The sequence below is a fragment of the Sardina pilchardus genome, chromosome 14 (genome assembly GCF_963854185.1).
Source record: "Sardina pilchardus chromosome 14, fSarPil1.1, whole genome shotgun sequence".
Taxonomy (NCBI): Eukaryota; Metazoa; Chordata; class Actinopteri; order Clupeiformes; family Clupeidae; genus Sardina; species Sardina pilchardus.
In genome coordinates this window covers 5,539,304-5,551,803 of record NC_085007.1, presented here as the reverse complement: position 1 = coordinate 5,551,803, position 12,500 = coordinate 5,539,304, and the positions used below count along the sequence as shown (strand labels likewise).

Below are 12,500 nucleotides of genomic sequence, written 5' to 3'. Positions count from 1 at the left end.
TCTGCTTTCAAATACTCCACCAGCTCACACACACACACACACACACACACACACACACACACACACACACACACACACACACTCACACAAACAAACACAGCTCAGCCATTCCTTGGCTCATTCACCTTATATGGCGTAAAAGATCCTCCTTTGATCTTCTCTTCTGTCATGGATCAGATATCTGTGGTGTATTCTCCTTATTCACATCACCGTATGGTCACTGTATATTCTCCTGTATTACGTGGACTGCACATTCACTCTATATTCCTCTTAGAGATTTGTCTCACCTTCACCAAATGACTTTGAGACCGACTGACTTTGTATTCACGGTAAATGGCTGATCAGTTCACCTGACATGAGTACACCTGACATGAGTTCACCTGACATGACACCTGGGAGCGCATGGCTTTGAGACTGACTGTGTTATTCACCCTAAACTAAACGGCTCAGCTGCTGAGCTGCAGACACCTGGAGTCTGCATCCTCAGCATAGTGCCTGCTGTGGGCCTGCTCAGTCTCACTCTCTCTCTCCCGCGGTCACTTTCTCTCCCTCCACATCTCTCTCTCTCCATCACTTTCTTTCTCTCCATCTATGTCTCTCTCCCTTTGTCATTTTCTCTCTCAGCATCTCCCTTTCTCTCTCTTTCTCTCTCTCCCTCTGTCACTTTCTCTTTCTCCACATCTCCCTTTCTCTCTCTCTGTCTTACTCCCTCTTGATCTCTCACTCTCTCCATCTCTCTCATTGTCAGTGCATTTATTTCGCTCTGTCTTTCTCTAACTGTTTCTCTTCCCCTCTATTTCTCTCTCTCTCTCTTTTCTCTCTCTCTGTGCTGCGTTTGAAGCTGCATTTGAGAGATTGTGCGTGTGTGTGTATGTGTGTGTGATTGTGATTGTGTGTGTGCGTGCGTGTGTGTGTGTGTGTGTGTGTGTGTGTGTGTGTGTGTGTGTGTGTGTGTGTGTGTGTGTGTGTGTGTGTGTGTGTGTGTGTGTGTGTGTCGCGTGCTCTTCTGTCCATTCCTCCACTCCACATGGTTCTCATCCTCTGCTCCTGTCTCTGTCAGGTTTCCACTCCACTGTATATTTTCCCAGGAGCCTCAGACAGTGAAAAATGCAAGCTGTTCACCTAAAATAAAATGGTGACACTGTGCTTTCCGAAGGCATATCAAAATCCCCTCGCACTGTGTGTGTGTGTGTGTGTGTGTGTGTGTGTGTGTGTGTGTGTGTGTGTGTGTGTGTGTGAGAGTGTGTGTGTGTGTGTGTGTGTGTGTGTGTGAGAGTGTGTGTGTGTGTGTGTTTCCGAAGGCATATCAAAACCCCCTCACGCTGTCTCCAGCTAAATTAACACAGAGCATTGTATGTTTAGCACCGCCAGGAGAGAGTAAGGATCATAGTCTAGCAATGCATTACCTCATTGGTGATAAATGCCTCGCATCATGCCGCGCACACACACACACACACGCACACACACACACACACACATTCTCTCTCACACACACACACACACACACACACTTGTCATCTATTTCAGCTCTCTGCAGCAGCGGTCAAATCAGAGCCCTTAACAATGAGGCGTGCAGAGCGGTTCTCATCCTGTTTGCGTGTGGCCAGGCTGTGTTTCCATCCTGCTGGACTCTGTGTGTGTGTGTGTGTGTGTGTGTGTGTGAGTGCCTCCTCAGTGCCCTGGCTTTGGGCCAGAACAAGCACCAGAGCGGGGGCAGGAGTTCACCCCACCACTTAGAGGCACTTCGCCTGGTGTGTGTGTGTGTGTGTGTGTGTGTGTGTGTGTGTGTATGCGTGCGCGCTTTTGTGCATGTCTTTTACAGTGATTAATTTTCAGCATGTAATTGTAACGATTGTTTAATTGCATATCCTGAGAGTCCTGCCAGCGCTCCCTGCTTCTGTTCATCTGAGATGATGAGTCAGCTCTGGAGTCAGTCTCCCCAGAAGGCTGAAACCTGTTGCCATGGTCACAGCACACAACAAGACTTTAGGTCTATCGTCATAGAAACAGGAGGGATAGCAGACAATTAAGAGGTACGTATGTAATCTTAGACGCGGGCAGCCTAGAGACAGTCTGAAGCTCAGGCCTGTAGCTGGAGACGTACTGTAAGTGCAGTGATTGAGTGGGGAATCATCTCAGGACTGCGGTGATCCTCTCCAGAGGCCGTGGAATAGACTCCGTAGTGCTGCGATGCAGGAGGGATGGGATGGGGGACATGGAAGGTATGTCCTCACGGAAATGGGAATGGGGATGAGCTGTGCAGAAGAGCAGGTCCGCTCAGGATCAAGAAGAGTTTTCAACGTGAAATGTCTCCATTTTAGGGGCTGGAATGGAACCCCATGCAGTAGTATGGCTGCCATAGGAGCAGTTAGGGTGATGCATTTTGAAACAGTTTTTGGATGTAACCGGAGATCTTATTTCACAGTCACAGACACAGGGAGGGATAGTGAGAGAGTGACACATATGGACAATAGTCAATAGTCACAGAGGAGAGTGATATATCTGGCCAATAGTCACAGAGGGGATAGTGAGGGAGTGACATATCTGGTCAATAGTCACAGAGGAGAGTGATATATCTGGACAATAGTCAATAGTCACAGGGGGGATAGTGAGAGAGTGACATATCTGGTCAATAGTCACTGGAGTGACATATCTGGTCTGTAGTCACAGAGGGGATAGTAAGAGAGTGACGTATCTGGTCGATGGTCAATAGTCACAGGGGGGTAGTGAAAGTGATATATCTGGTCAATAGTCACAGGTGGGATAGTGAGAGTGATATATCTGGTCGATAGTCCCGGTCATAGGGGGGGTAGTGAGAGTGATATATCTGGTCAATAGTCCCGGTCATAGGGGAGATAGTGAGAGAGTGACATATCTGGTCAATAGTCCCGGTCATAGGGGGGATAGTGAGAGAGTGACATATCTGGCCAATAGTCCCGGTCACAGGGGGGATAGTGAGAGAGTGACATATCTGGTCAATAGTCCCGGTCACAGTGGGGATAGTGAGAGAGTGACGTACTGTATCTGGTCAATAGTCACTGGAGTGATATATCTGGTCAATAGTCCCGGTCACAGGGAGGACAGTGACTGCAGATTGAGGAGGGCCACTGAGTGAGCTGTGTCATGGGCTATTGGGCAGCAGCGTGAGGGCAGTGCAGTGTGAGGGCAGTGCAGTTGGTGCTGGAACGATGGCCAGAATGAGGGTGGAGTGAGTGGGGCAGGGCTGGGCAGGGCTGTCCGCTTAGGCCCAGTTGTCATCCGAGGGGAGGGACGCACTCGGAATAGTTCCCACTTCGGCAGTTGTTCCATTTCGGCGCATTCCTGATGCCGGCGCAGATCTGCTCCGTGGCGTGACGTGACGTCGTGCAAATGAAATGCAGTTCCCGTCCCATGAGAGCATGTGCTGGGGAGTTCTACTGTCGTCTTCCTCTCTGGCAGGCTGCAGCTGAGTTGGGCCAGAGAGGGTTAAATAGAGATGCATTATGTTGCTCTATCTTGTCAGTAATTAAGGATCTTTGGTAGGGCTGAGGGAGGCGTGTGGCAGCGGCGGAGTACCAAGACGTTTGTGACCGCATTTAAGTATGGACCTGTATGCTTAGGCAACAAGTGTGCCTATATAGGAATTAGTAGATGACAGCTAGCTGATGTGACTAACTTTGGTACATTTGCATGACTTATTTAAATTAAATTATAAAATTTACATTTTAGATAAATGAACAGCAGACAGCAACTTAGATCTGTTTACACCCCAAATACAGTATGACAGTGTTGACAGTAAGTATGGGGTGTGTGAGTATGAATTCTGTGAGTATGAATGTATTGTGACAGTGTCTTAGTAAATGTGACTAAGAGTATGGATACATATTTGGTAGGCTGAATATGGACACATATTTGGTAGTGCTTGAGTATGGACACATATTTAGTAGCCTGAGTATGGACACAGATTTGGTAGCTTGAGTGTGGGCACATACTGTATTTGGTAGTGCGCACTTTAGTTTGTCCTGTCCTGTCCTTCCTCTTCTCTTCCCTTGTGCCTGTCCTGGTTGTAGAAATATGAGTGTGTGAGGACTGGACTCCTATACACTAGATACACACTGAATAAGTAGGTTTCAAGGCCAGTCGGAATGGGGCATAGCGCAAGTGTGTGTGAGAAAGGAGCGAGTGTGTGAGTGCAGACCCTCTTTCCCCGCGCTGGTCCCAGTGGTTTGGGCACTGGGGTGGCCAGGAGCCGTGCAGTTGAGTGTAGCCCAGTACATGACCCTGGTTGCAGTGCAGCCCAGTACAGGCCCTGGGTGCAGTTTAGCCCAGCACAGGCCCTGGGTGCAGTTTAGCCCAGTACAGGGCCCTGGGTGCAGTTTAGATCCAGTACAGACCCTGGGTGCAGTTGAGAGTGAGTAGCCCAGTACAGGGCCCTGGGTGCCCAATGCTACGCTACACTATGCTAGGGTACACTATGCTACGCTACACCCTGCTACGCTACACTATGCTACGCTATGCTATGCTACGCTACGTTATGCTACGCTACACTGTGCTACACTACACTGTGCTACACTACACTGTGCTACACTACACTATGCTACGCTACGCCGCGGGACAACAAGCATGCAGAGCGTCCGGCACACACAGAGGGGCCTTTGTTTTGGAGTGGCAGCCTCAGGGCCTTGTGACCAGGATTGTTCCGCCGCTCCCTCCGCAGAGATGGGGAAGGGCCGCTGTGTGTGTGTGTGTGTTTGAAAGTGAGTGTGTATGTGTGTGTGTGTGTGTTTGAAAGTGAGTGTGTGTGTTCTGTTTGTTTGTTTGTGTGTGGGAGTATGTGTGTGTTTGAGGGGGAAAGAAGAGAGAGAGTTAGTGTGTGTGTGTGTGTGTGTGTGTGTGTGTGTGTGAATGAACGAGCGTGTGTGCATGTTTGTAAAGAGTTTGTGTGTGTGTGTGTGTGTGTGTGTGTGTGTGTGTGTGTGCATATCTTCGTGAGTATGTGAAAGGAACGTGTGCGTGTGTGTGTGTGTGTGTGTGTGTGTTTAGGGAAGGGGGGTAGTGCAGGGTCTCTCTTTCTCACAGTTTTGTGGACCAGCTGGATGAGTTTTGCTAGTGTGAAGGATTGATTTGAACCCCCCTGTTCCCCTCATGGGGACGTGGGGGTGTGAACTGCTGTGAAAGGGGGCGGGATCATGCCTCTCATTGGTGGAAGCAACTGAATGTGTTCCTGAAAGGGGTGGGGCGAGACCGCCAATCAGCTGATGTATAAAACAGAATGCATGATGAGTTGGAATGTCATTGTAGAACACAGCACACTGTGTGTCCTCTTTCAGACAGAGACAACACCACCCTTACTGCCCCCCTTACACAATAAACACACAAACACACACAAAACAGACACAGAACACACACACACACACACACACACACACACACACTGAACACAACACCACTCTCTTTTTCTGTGCTCCCCCTCTTCAAAACATGGTACCTCCCTTGAACTTGAACAGACACACACACACACACACACACACACACACACACACACACACACACACACACACACACACACACACACGGCACACTGTGCCCCTCCCTCTCTTACATCACCCTCCTCTCTGTGCTGGAAGAGGAAATATGCTTTTTGTGTTTCAGATGCAGTACTTGGACTGCCATCCAAAAACTGTGTGTGTTTCTGCATCTCTGCCCCCCCCTCTCTCTCTTGCTCTCTCCCTCCCTCTCTCTCCCCCCTTTCTCTCTCTCTCTGTCTCCCTCTCTCTCAAAAGAGAGAGGGGGAAGGGAGAGAGATAGATCAGGCTTTTAGGAGCGTAAATTAACGTTTGTGGTGAAGACAAGTGATAGTTCTCCAAACTATGAGACGTCTGTGCATCTTCTGTAAGATACTGTTAAATGATAGGGCTTGTGTTGGCGAGACACGGTACTAATGGTGTGGAGAAGAGACATGAAAAGCTACTATCTCTAACACAGACACACTTAAACACACACACACACACACACACACACACACACACACACACACACACACACACACACACACACACACAGACACACATACACACACACACACAAACCACACAGACTCTTCAGTGTTACTGCTGCTCTCCAGTGTCCACAGTGCCTTAGAGTAGGTCACAGAGAGGGCTGCCAGACACACACACACACACACACACACACACACACACACACATACAGACACACACACACACACACACACACACTCAGTAGTCACACAGTGTGGATGCTGCCAGTTTGGCCTATGTCTGATACACTGATAAGCAGACACTCAACACAAACACACACACACACACACACACACTGACACACACACACACACAGACAGCTGTGTGGGTAGTGCCAGTCAGCCCTCTGCCAGCCTCATGTGCGTTGCGTGCTCGGTGGGCATTGTGTGGTGTTGGGGTATTGTGGAGGCAGTTCTTCAAGTTGGACACAGGGGTGTGTGTGGGGTGGGGTGTGTGTGGGGGGTGGGTGTGTGTGGGGTGGGGTGTGTGTGGGGTGGGGTGTGTGTGGGGTGGGTGTGTGTGTGGGGGGGGGGGGGGGGGGTGTGTGTGGGCCGTAGCCGGGCCAGGGTCTGACTACAGTGGCAGAGCCAGACTAACACTTTCACACAAACAGGAGGCCTTACGGATGGATGGATGGATGGATGGATATTTATAATTTATTGATCCTTTCGGATTACAGGGTCACTAACCCCCCCCCCCCCCCCCCCCAACAACCCTCCTACACAACACCAAGTATCTCTATGTTATAAGATAGTAAAGCGCATCATTAGCATCAGGTTGCTGCTAACTGGATTGGAGTGTATGGAGCCGGGTCAGGGCCACAGCTGGGCCATAATGGAGCCGGGTCAGGGCCACAGCTGGGCCATAATGGAGCCGGATCAGGGCCACAGCTGGGCCGTATTGTAGCCGGGTCAGGGCCACCGCTGGGCCGTATTGTAGCCGGGTCAGGGCCACAGCTGGGCCGTATTGTAGCCGGGTCAGGGCCACAGCTGGGCCGTATTGTAGCCGGGTCAGGGCCGGACTACAGTGGCAGAGCCAGGCCGATGCTTTCTAAACAGGAGGCGGTTGCTGTGACAGCATGCCAAGAGCAACAGTTTGTTCAGAAGTTGTCTTTAGCAGACGGCTGGGTGGCTGGGCCATGACTGTGTGTGTGTGCCTGTGTGTGTGTGTGTGTGTGTGTGTGTGTGTGTGTGTGTGTGTGTGTGTGTCTATCCTGCCACACAGTCCAATGCCCACGCTGGCACTGAGACTAAGAGTTCTGCAGCATCTGCTCCCAAAGCACTGTGTGTGTGTGTGTGCGTGTGTGTGGTAGATGTTTGTTTGTGTGTGTGCATGGGTTGATGTGTGTGTGTGTGTGTGTGTGTGTGTGTGCTAAATGTTTGTGTGTGTGTGTGTGTGTATGCTAAATGTTTATGTGTGTGTGTGCGTGTCAGACACTGAAGGTGACTGTTGTTCTTTGTCCTCTCCAGAGCGATCGTCTGCTGATCAAAGGGGCCAAGATCGTGAATGATGACCAGTCCTTCTGCGCGGATATCTACATAGAGGACGGCCTCATCAAGTGAGTGGCCAAGCAGGCCATCTGCATGTCATAATTACAACTGATTAATGACCACAGAGGGCTATTTCCACCAGCTGCTTTCTGCATTGTTTCAACAAACCCTCCAGTGGTCAGACACACAACACATTTATCTGAATTAACAGACGTTCAAAACATTTTGCAATACATCTGATAGCGTTTATCTCACTGTTATGTTTCTTCCAAGCCGGGTTGAAACCAAATCTCACGATTGGGCAACGTTTCCAACACTATAGTGTAGCGACGTAGCGTTTACTTTGAATTAATTGGTCCTTCGAGTGGTGCCTTCGAGAAGATACTGTGATCTCCAGTACGTAAAGTCGGCAGACTTTGATTTTTGCTACCCCAGAGCTAACTGGCTAACTAACTTAAATGGCAAGTTGCATGGCAAGTTAGCTCTGGGGTAGCAAAAATCAAAGTCTGCCGCCTTCGTGCACCGGAGATCACAGTATCCTCTCGAAGGCAGAGGACAAAAGTGCGTTCAGGAAAACACCTGAATTTCCGATTTTGTCATCCCCACGAGATTTTAACAGGTGTGATAATTCAAAATCCCCATGTTAATTTCCCATAGGAAAAATTGTCAGATACCGTATCTTCTTATATGGGCAAAGATGGTAGCTTTTTTGTAGGCGAACTTCAGAGGTCTATTGTGTGTTTGTTGTCTCTGACCAATCATTGCCTCTGACCTCCGACCTCTCCCTCCACAGGCAGATCGGGGAGAACCTGATCGTGCCCGGCGGGGTGAAGACCATTGATGCCCACGGCCGCATGCTGCTCCCAGGGGGCATCGACGTGCACACGCGCTTCCAGATGCCCGACCGAGGCATGACGGCCGCTGACGACTTCTACCAGGGCACGCGTGCAGCGCTGGCTGGGGGCACCACCATGATCAGTACGTCCACTAACAACAGCCAATCAGAGTTTACGACAGGGACCACAACAGCCAATCAGAGTTTATGACAGGGACCTGCGCTGATGCCCGTCTGTATCCCCCTCATCAATATGCATAGTGATGATCAGGAGGACATATGTGACCATTCAAAGCGAAATCAGTCGTTTTGCGCACAACGTTATTTTGAGAAAATCAACAATAACAAACTTCCGGGTTCAAATTTTGAATTTCATGTTTTCGCATAATTCGACTGTATACAGTCTACAGTTTCATATTGTGAACGCATTTCACGGAAAAACATAAGTTTTGACTGTTAAACCCGGCGAAGATTCAACACATTTGCTGTCATTCCCGTTGTGGACGCGCCGCTTAAAAAGGTGATTTCTCCTCTTCTGGCATATCGTGACAGGAGAACCATGTCAACTTTGGATGCGGTTATCTTAGCGATAGTTTGTGTAATACCCTCGATATACATATCGTTGGAAAGTTTATGGCCGTTCACGTGAGCACAATAGCTTAATTTAATACATTTTACTGAAACGTTTGGTTCCGCTTTACAGGGTCACATATGCCAATGACCAGTGCATACTTAGTCCTTACATCACGATTCCACTATAGCATCAGACAGCAGGCTTCTGATCCAGACATCACTTCTGCTGGTTGGCTCCTTGCATCCCAACTTCTGCCATCAGTGTGTGTGTGTGTGTGTGTGTGTGTGTGTGTGTCAGTGTGTGAATGGATGAATGTGAGACATGGCATTGTAAAGTGCTTTGAGAGCTCAGTGGAGTGGGAAAGTGCTATGTAAAAGCAGTCCATTTACCATTTATATCGATGAGGTCCATTTGCGTGTACCAGTGGTGTTAGTTAGTTATGTCTCACAGCTACTCTGCCGTTTGTGATCCATATGCACTATGTAGTGTTAATGATCCAAATGTAGTGTGTAGTGCTTATGATCCAAATGTAGTGTGTAGTGTTTATGATCCAAATGTAGTGTGTAGTATGTAGTGTGTAGTGTTCATGATCTGAGGATCACTGCAGCTTCTCTGCTGAATGCTCCAGAATGCCGTCGGTGCTTTTCTTCTCAGAACGCTGATATTGGCAAACTGCACCACTGACAAACACATACAGTATATGCAAATACACAAGACAAATACAAGCACACACACACAGATATGAATGCATACTCTCACACACACATAAACCTACACAGATTGGCAAACTGCACCGCAGACAAACACATTATGTACAAATACACAAGACAAATACTGCACACATACACACACACACACACACACACACACACACAACCAAGCCTAGCAGATGCCACCTGCATGCACACACAGAGACAATGGGCAAATATTTAATGTTTAAGCGTGACTTGTAAACTGTTTATGTTGTGTGTGTGCGGGAGTCTGTGCCCATATATTGTGAACGTGCTCATGGACTCATACATCTCGCCATGTTTATGACTCAGCTTTTATTTATTTGTGTGTGTGTGCGTGTGTGTGTGTGTGTGTGTGTGTGTGTGTGTGTGTGTGTGTGTGTGTGTGTGTGTGCGTGTGTGTGCGTGTGTGCGTGTGTGTGCGTAGTCGACCATGTCGTCCCAGAGCCCGGCGTTAGCCTGCTGTCGGCGTTTGAGCAGTGGCGCCAGTGGGCCGACTCCAAGTCCTGCTGTGACTACTCTCTGCACGTGGACATCACCGAGTGGCACAAGGGCATCCAGGAGGAGATGGAGGCACTCATCAAGGACCACGGTGAGATACACACACTCACACACACACACACACACACACACACACACACACACACGCACACACACAAGGGCATCCAGGAGGAGATGGAGGCACTCATCAAGGACCACGGTGAGATACACACACACACACACACACACACACACACACACACACACAGACACACACACACACAGACACACACACACACACACACAGAGCACATGTAACTGGGGAGCCGCACCCACAGCATATGTAACAGATACTGTTGCGGTAAAGGCTGACGGTCTTGTTTTCAATTCAATTTAATTTCACTTATAGAACGGCAAAACACATGGCGCTTTACAGAGTGTTAAACATTCAGAGAGAGACCATGAGTAACAGGGGCGAGGAAAAACTCCCTAGAATTGGAGATACATATAGGAAGAAACATGGAGCTGATCCAAGACTCAAGGGCCTGAGCCGTTTGCCTAGGGGCAGTTACGGGGCAGTAAGGTGGTACACTACATACACGGTACATGAATAGGTTAGTTAGGTGTAGAGAATAGAACATGGAGTTTAAAGCCACCTGAGGTATATGTTATAAAGAGGTAGGATAACCAGTGACATAACCAGTATGATAATGCATGAATCCTAGAATGTGGCCTAGATCAGGGTAGTTTGAGCTACATCGTTGACAGAACTGCGGGGACTTGTTTGCATCTCGCGTATAGGTGCAGAATGTATGTGTGAGTTGGTTGTGGACAGTTAGTCTTTGTGGTTTGTGCCAGTGCAACTTGTAGTCGCCACACACAGGCAGCACAAGACGAGCTGTCCACATCACAGCTGGAGTTTGGATGCTAGTTTGGGCTGCGCTTAGCTTAGCTCCGCTAAAAAGAGTGTGCAGCAAAGACTCTAGAACAGAGATCTGTTCTAGAGTCTTTGGTGTGCAGGCAGCACTAGAGGTGAAGTCAAATCTGCAAGCTTAAATCCAGGGCTCCCTTTAAAAAAAGATGTACAGTAAGGTATCAGTGGGACTCACCAAAGTAAAATAAAGGATAAAATTACAAATAAATAAATGAATAAATAAATAAAATCTGCCTTTAGTGTTTTTTGTCTGTGTGTGTGTGTGTGTGTGAAACTGTACCTGTGGTCTGCTGGCAGTGTGTAAGCTTGTGTGACCGTGTCTTCTCTCTCCCTGCAGGTGTGAACTCCTTCCTGGTCTATCTGGCTTATAAGGATGTCTTCCAGCTCACTGACTCTCAGGTAAAGACTTACACAATCACCTAAAGCACCCCAGAAGCTTGAAAAGGCCAGTCAGCCATTTTGTCTTTGTGCTGACACGGCTAAACACACAGCCTTCTGTATCTGTGCACTGAGAAGAGATCACACAGGACAAGAGGAGCTTTTCTTTCTTTCTTTCTTTCTTTCTTTCTTTCTCCCTTTCTTTCTGTCTTTCTTTATTTGTTTATTTGATAGGGGCAATGCTCATTAATTGATTGAAAGAAAGTTGTACCTCAGCTGTGAGTTAGCCGTGGGTGCTAACTTTCATCCGTAGCCCCTCCGCAGCGCCCCCCAACTCCCAGGCACATTAAAGGCTAATTATGATGTGTTTATCCGCTGAGTCACTTCCATAATGACAGGAGCATATGGGGCATCATCCCAGTCCCATACACACACACACACACACACACACACACACACACGCACATACACACACACACACACACATCCCAGTCCCATTATTGTATCTGTTGTTTACGCCACGGGATAAACAGCTCCATGGCACCTGCGCTGTTGTGCTGTTAAGTGTGTATATAGTCCTAGTTTTGTAAAACATAGTTTGCCATTTGTATGTGTGTGTGTGTGTGCGTGTGTGTTTGTACATGTGTGTGTGTCTGTAGAGCCAGCGCTGCTGCTGCTACTACTAAATGATGATTATAATGAGCTTTATGCTCTGGATGTATACACACACACACACACACACACACACACACACACGCTTAATGATGATCATAATGAGCTGTGTGCTGTGGACGCCAGGGCTGATACTCTTAGCCTGACACACCTGCATAAACACACACACATGCGCACATACACACACACACAGACACACACACAGACACAGACAGAAATAGGCACGCACACACACACACACACACATACATACACACAGACACTGACACACAAACATACACGCGTACACACACACACTCACGCGTACACACACACACACACACACACACACACACACACACACACACACACACACACACACACACACACACGTAATGATGGGCACCCTG

At 48.4% G+C, this 12,500-nt stretch overlaps 1 protein-coding gene across 1 annotated transcript in view; it reads left to right on the top strand.

Moving 5' to 3' along the window:
* Nucleotides 1-12,500, top strand: part of dpysl2b (dihydropyrimidinase like 2b) — a 33,262-nt gene that overhangs the window by 7,995 nt on the left and 12,767 nt on the right. Inside the window, exons 2-5 of the mRNA XM_062554076.1 lie at nucleotides 7,487-7,575; nucleotides 8,301-8,485; nucleotides 10,075-10,239; nucleotides 11,399-11,460. Coding sequence (XP_062410060.1) covers nucleotides 7,487-7,575; nucleotides 8,301-8,485; nucleotides 10,075-10,239; nucleotides 11,399-11,460 — 501 coding nt within the window. The remainder of the gene's footprint in view (nucleotides 1-7,486; nucleotides 7,576-8,300; nucleotides 8,486-10,074; nucleotides 10,240-11,398; nucleotides 11,461-12,500) is intronic.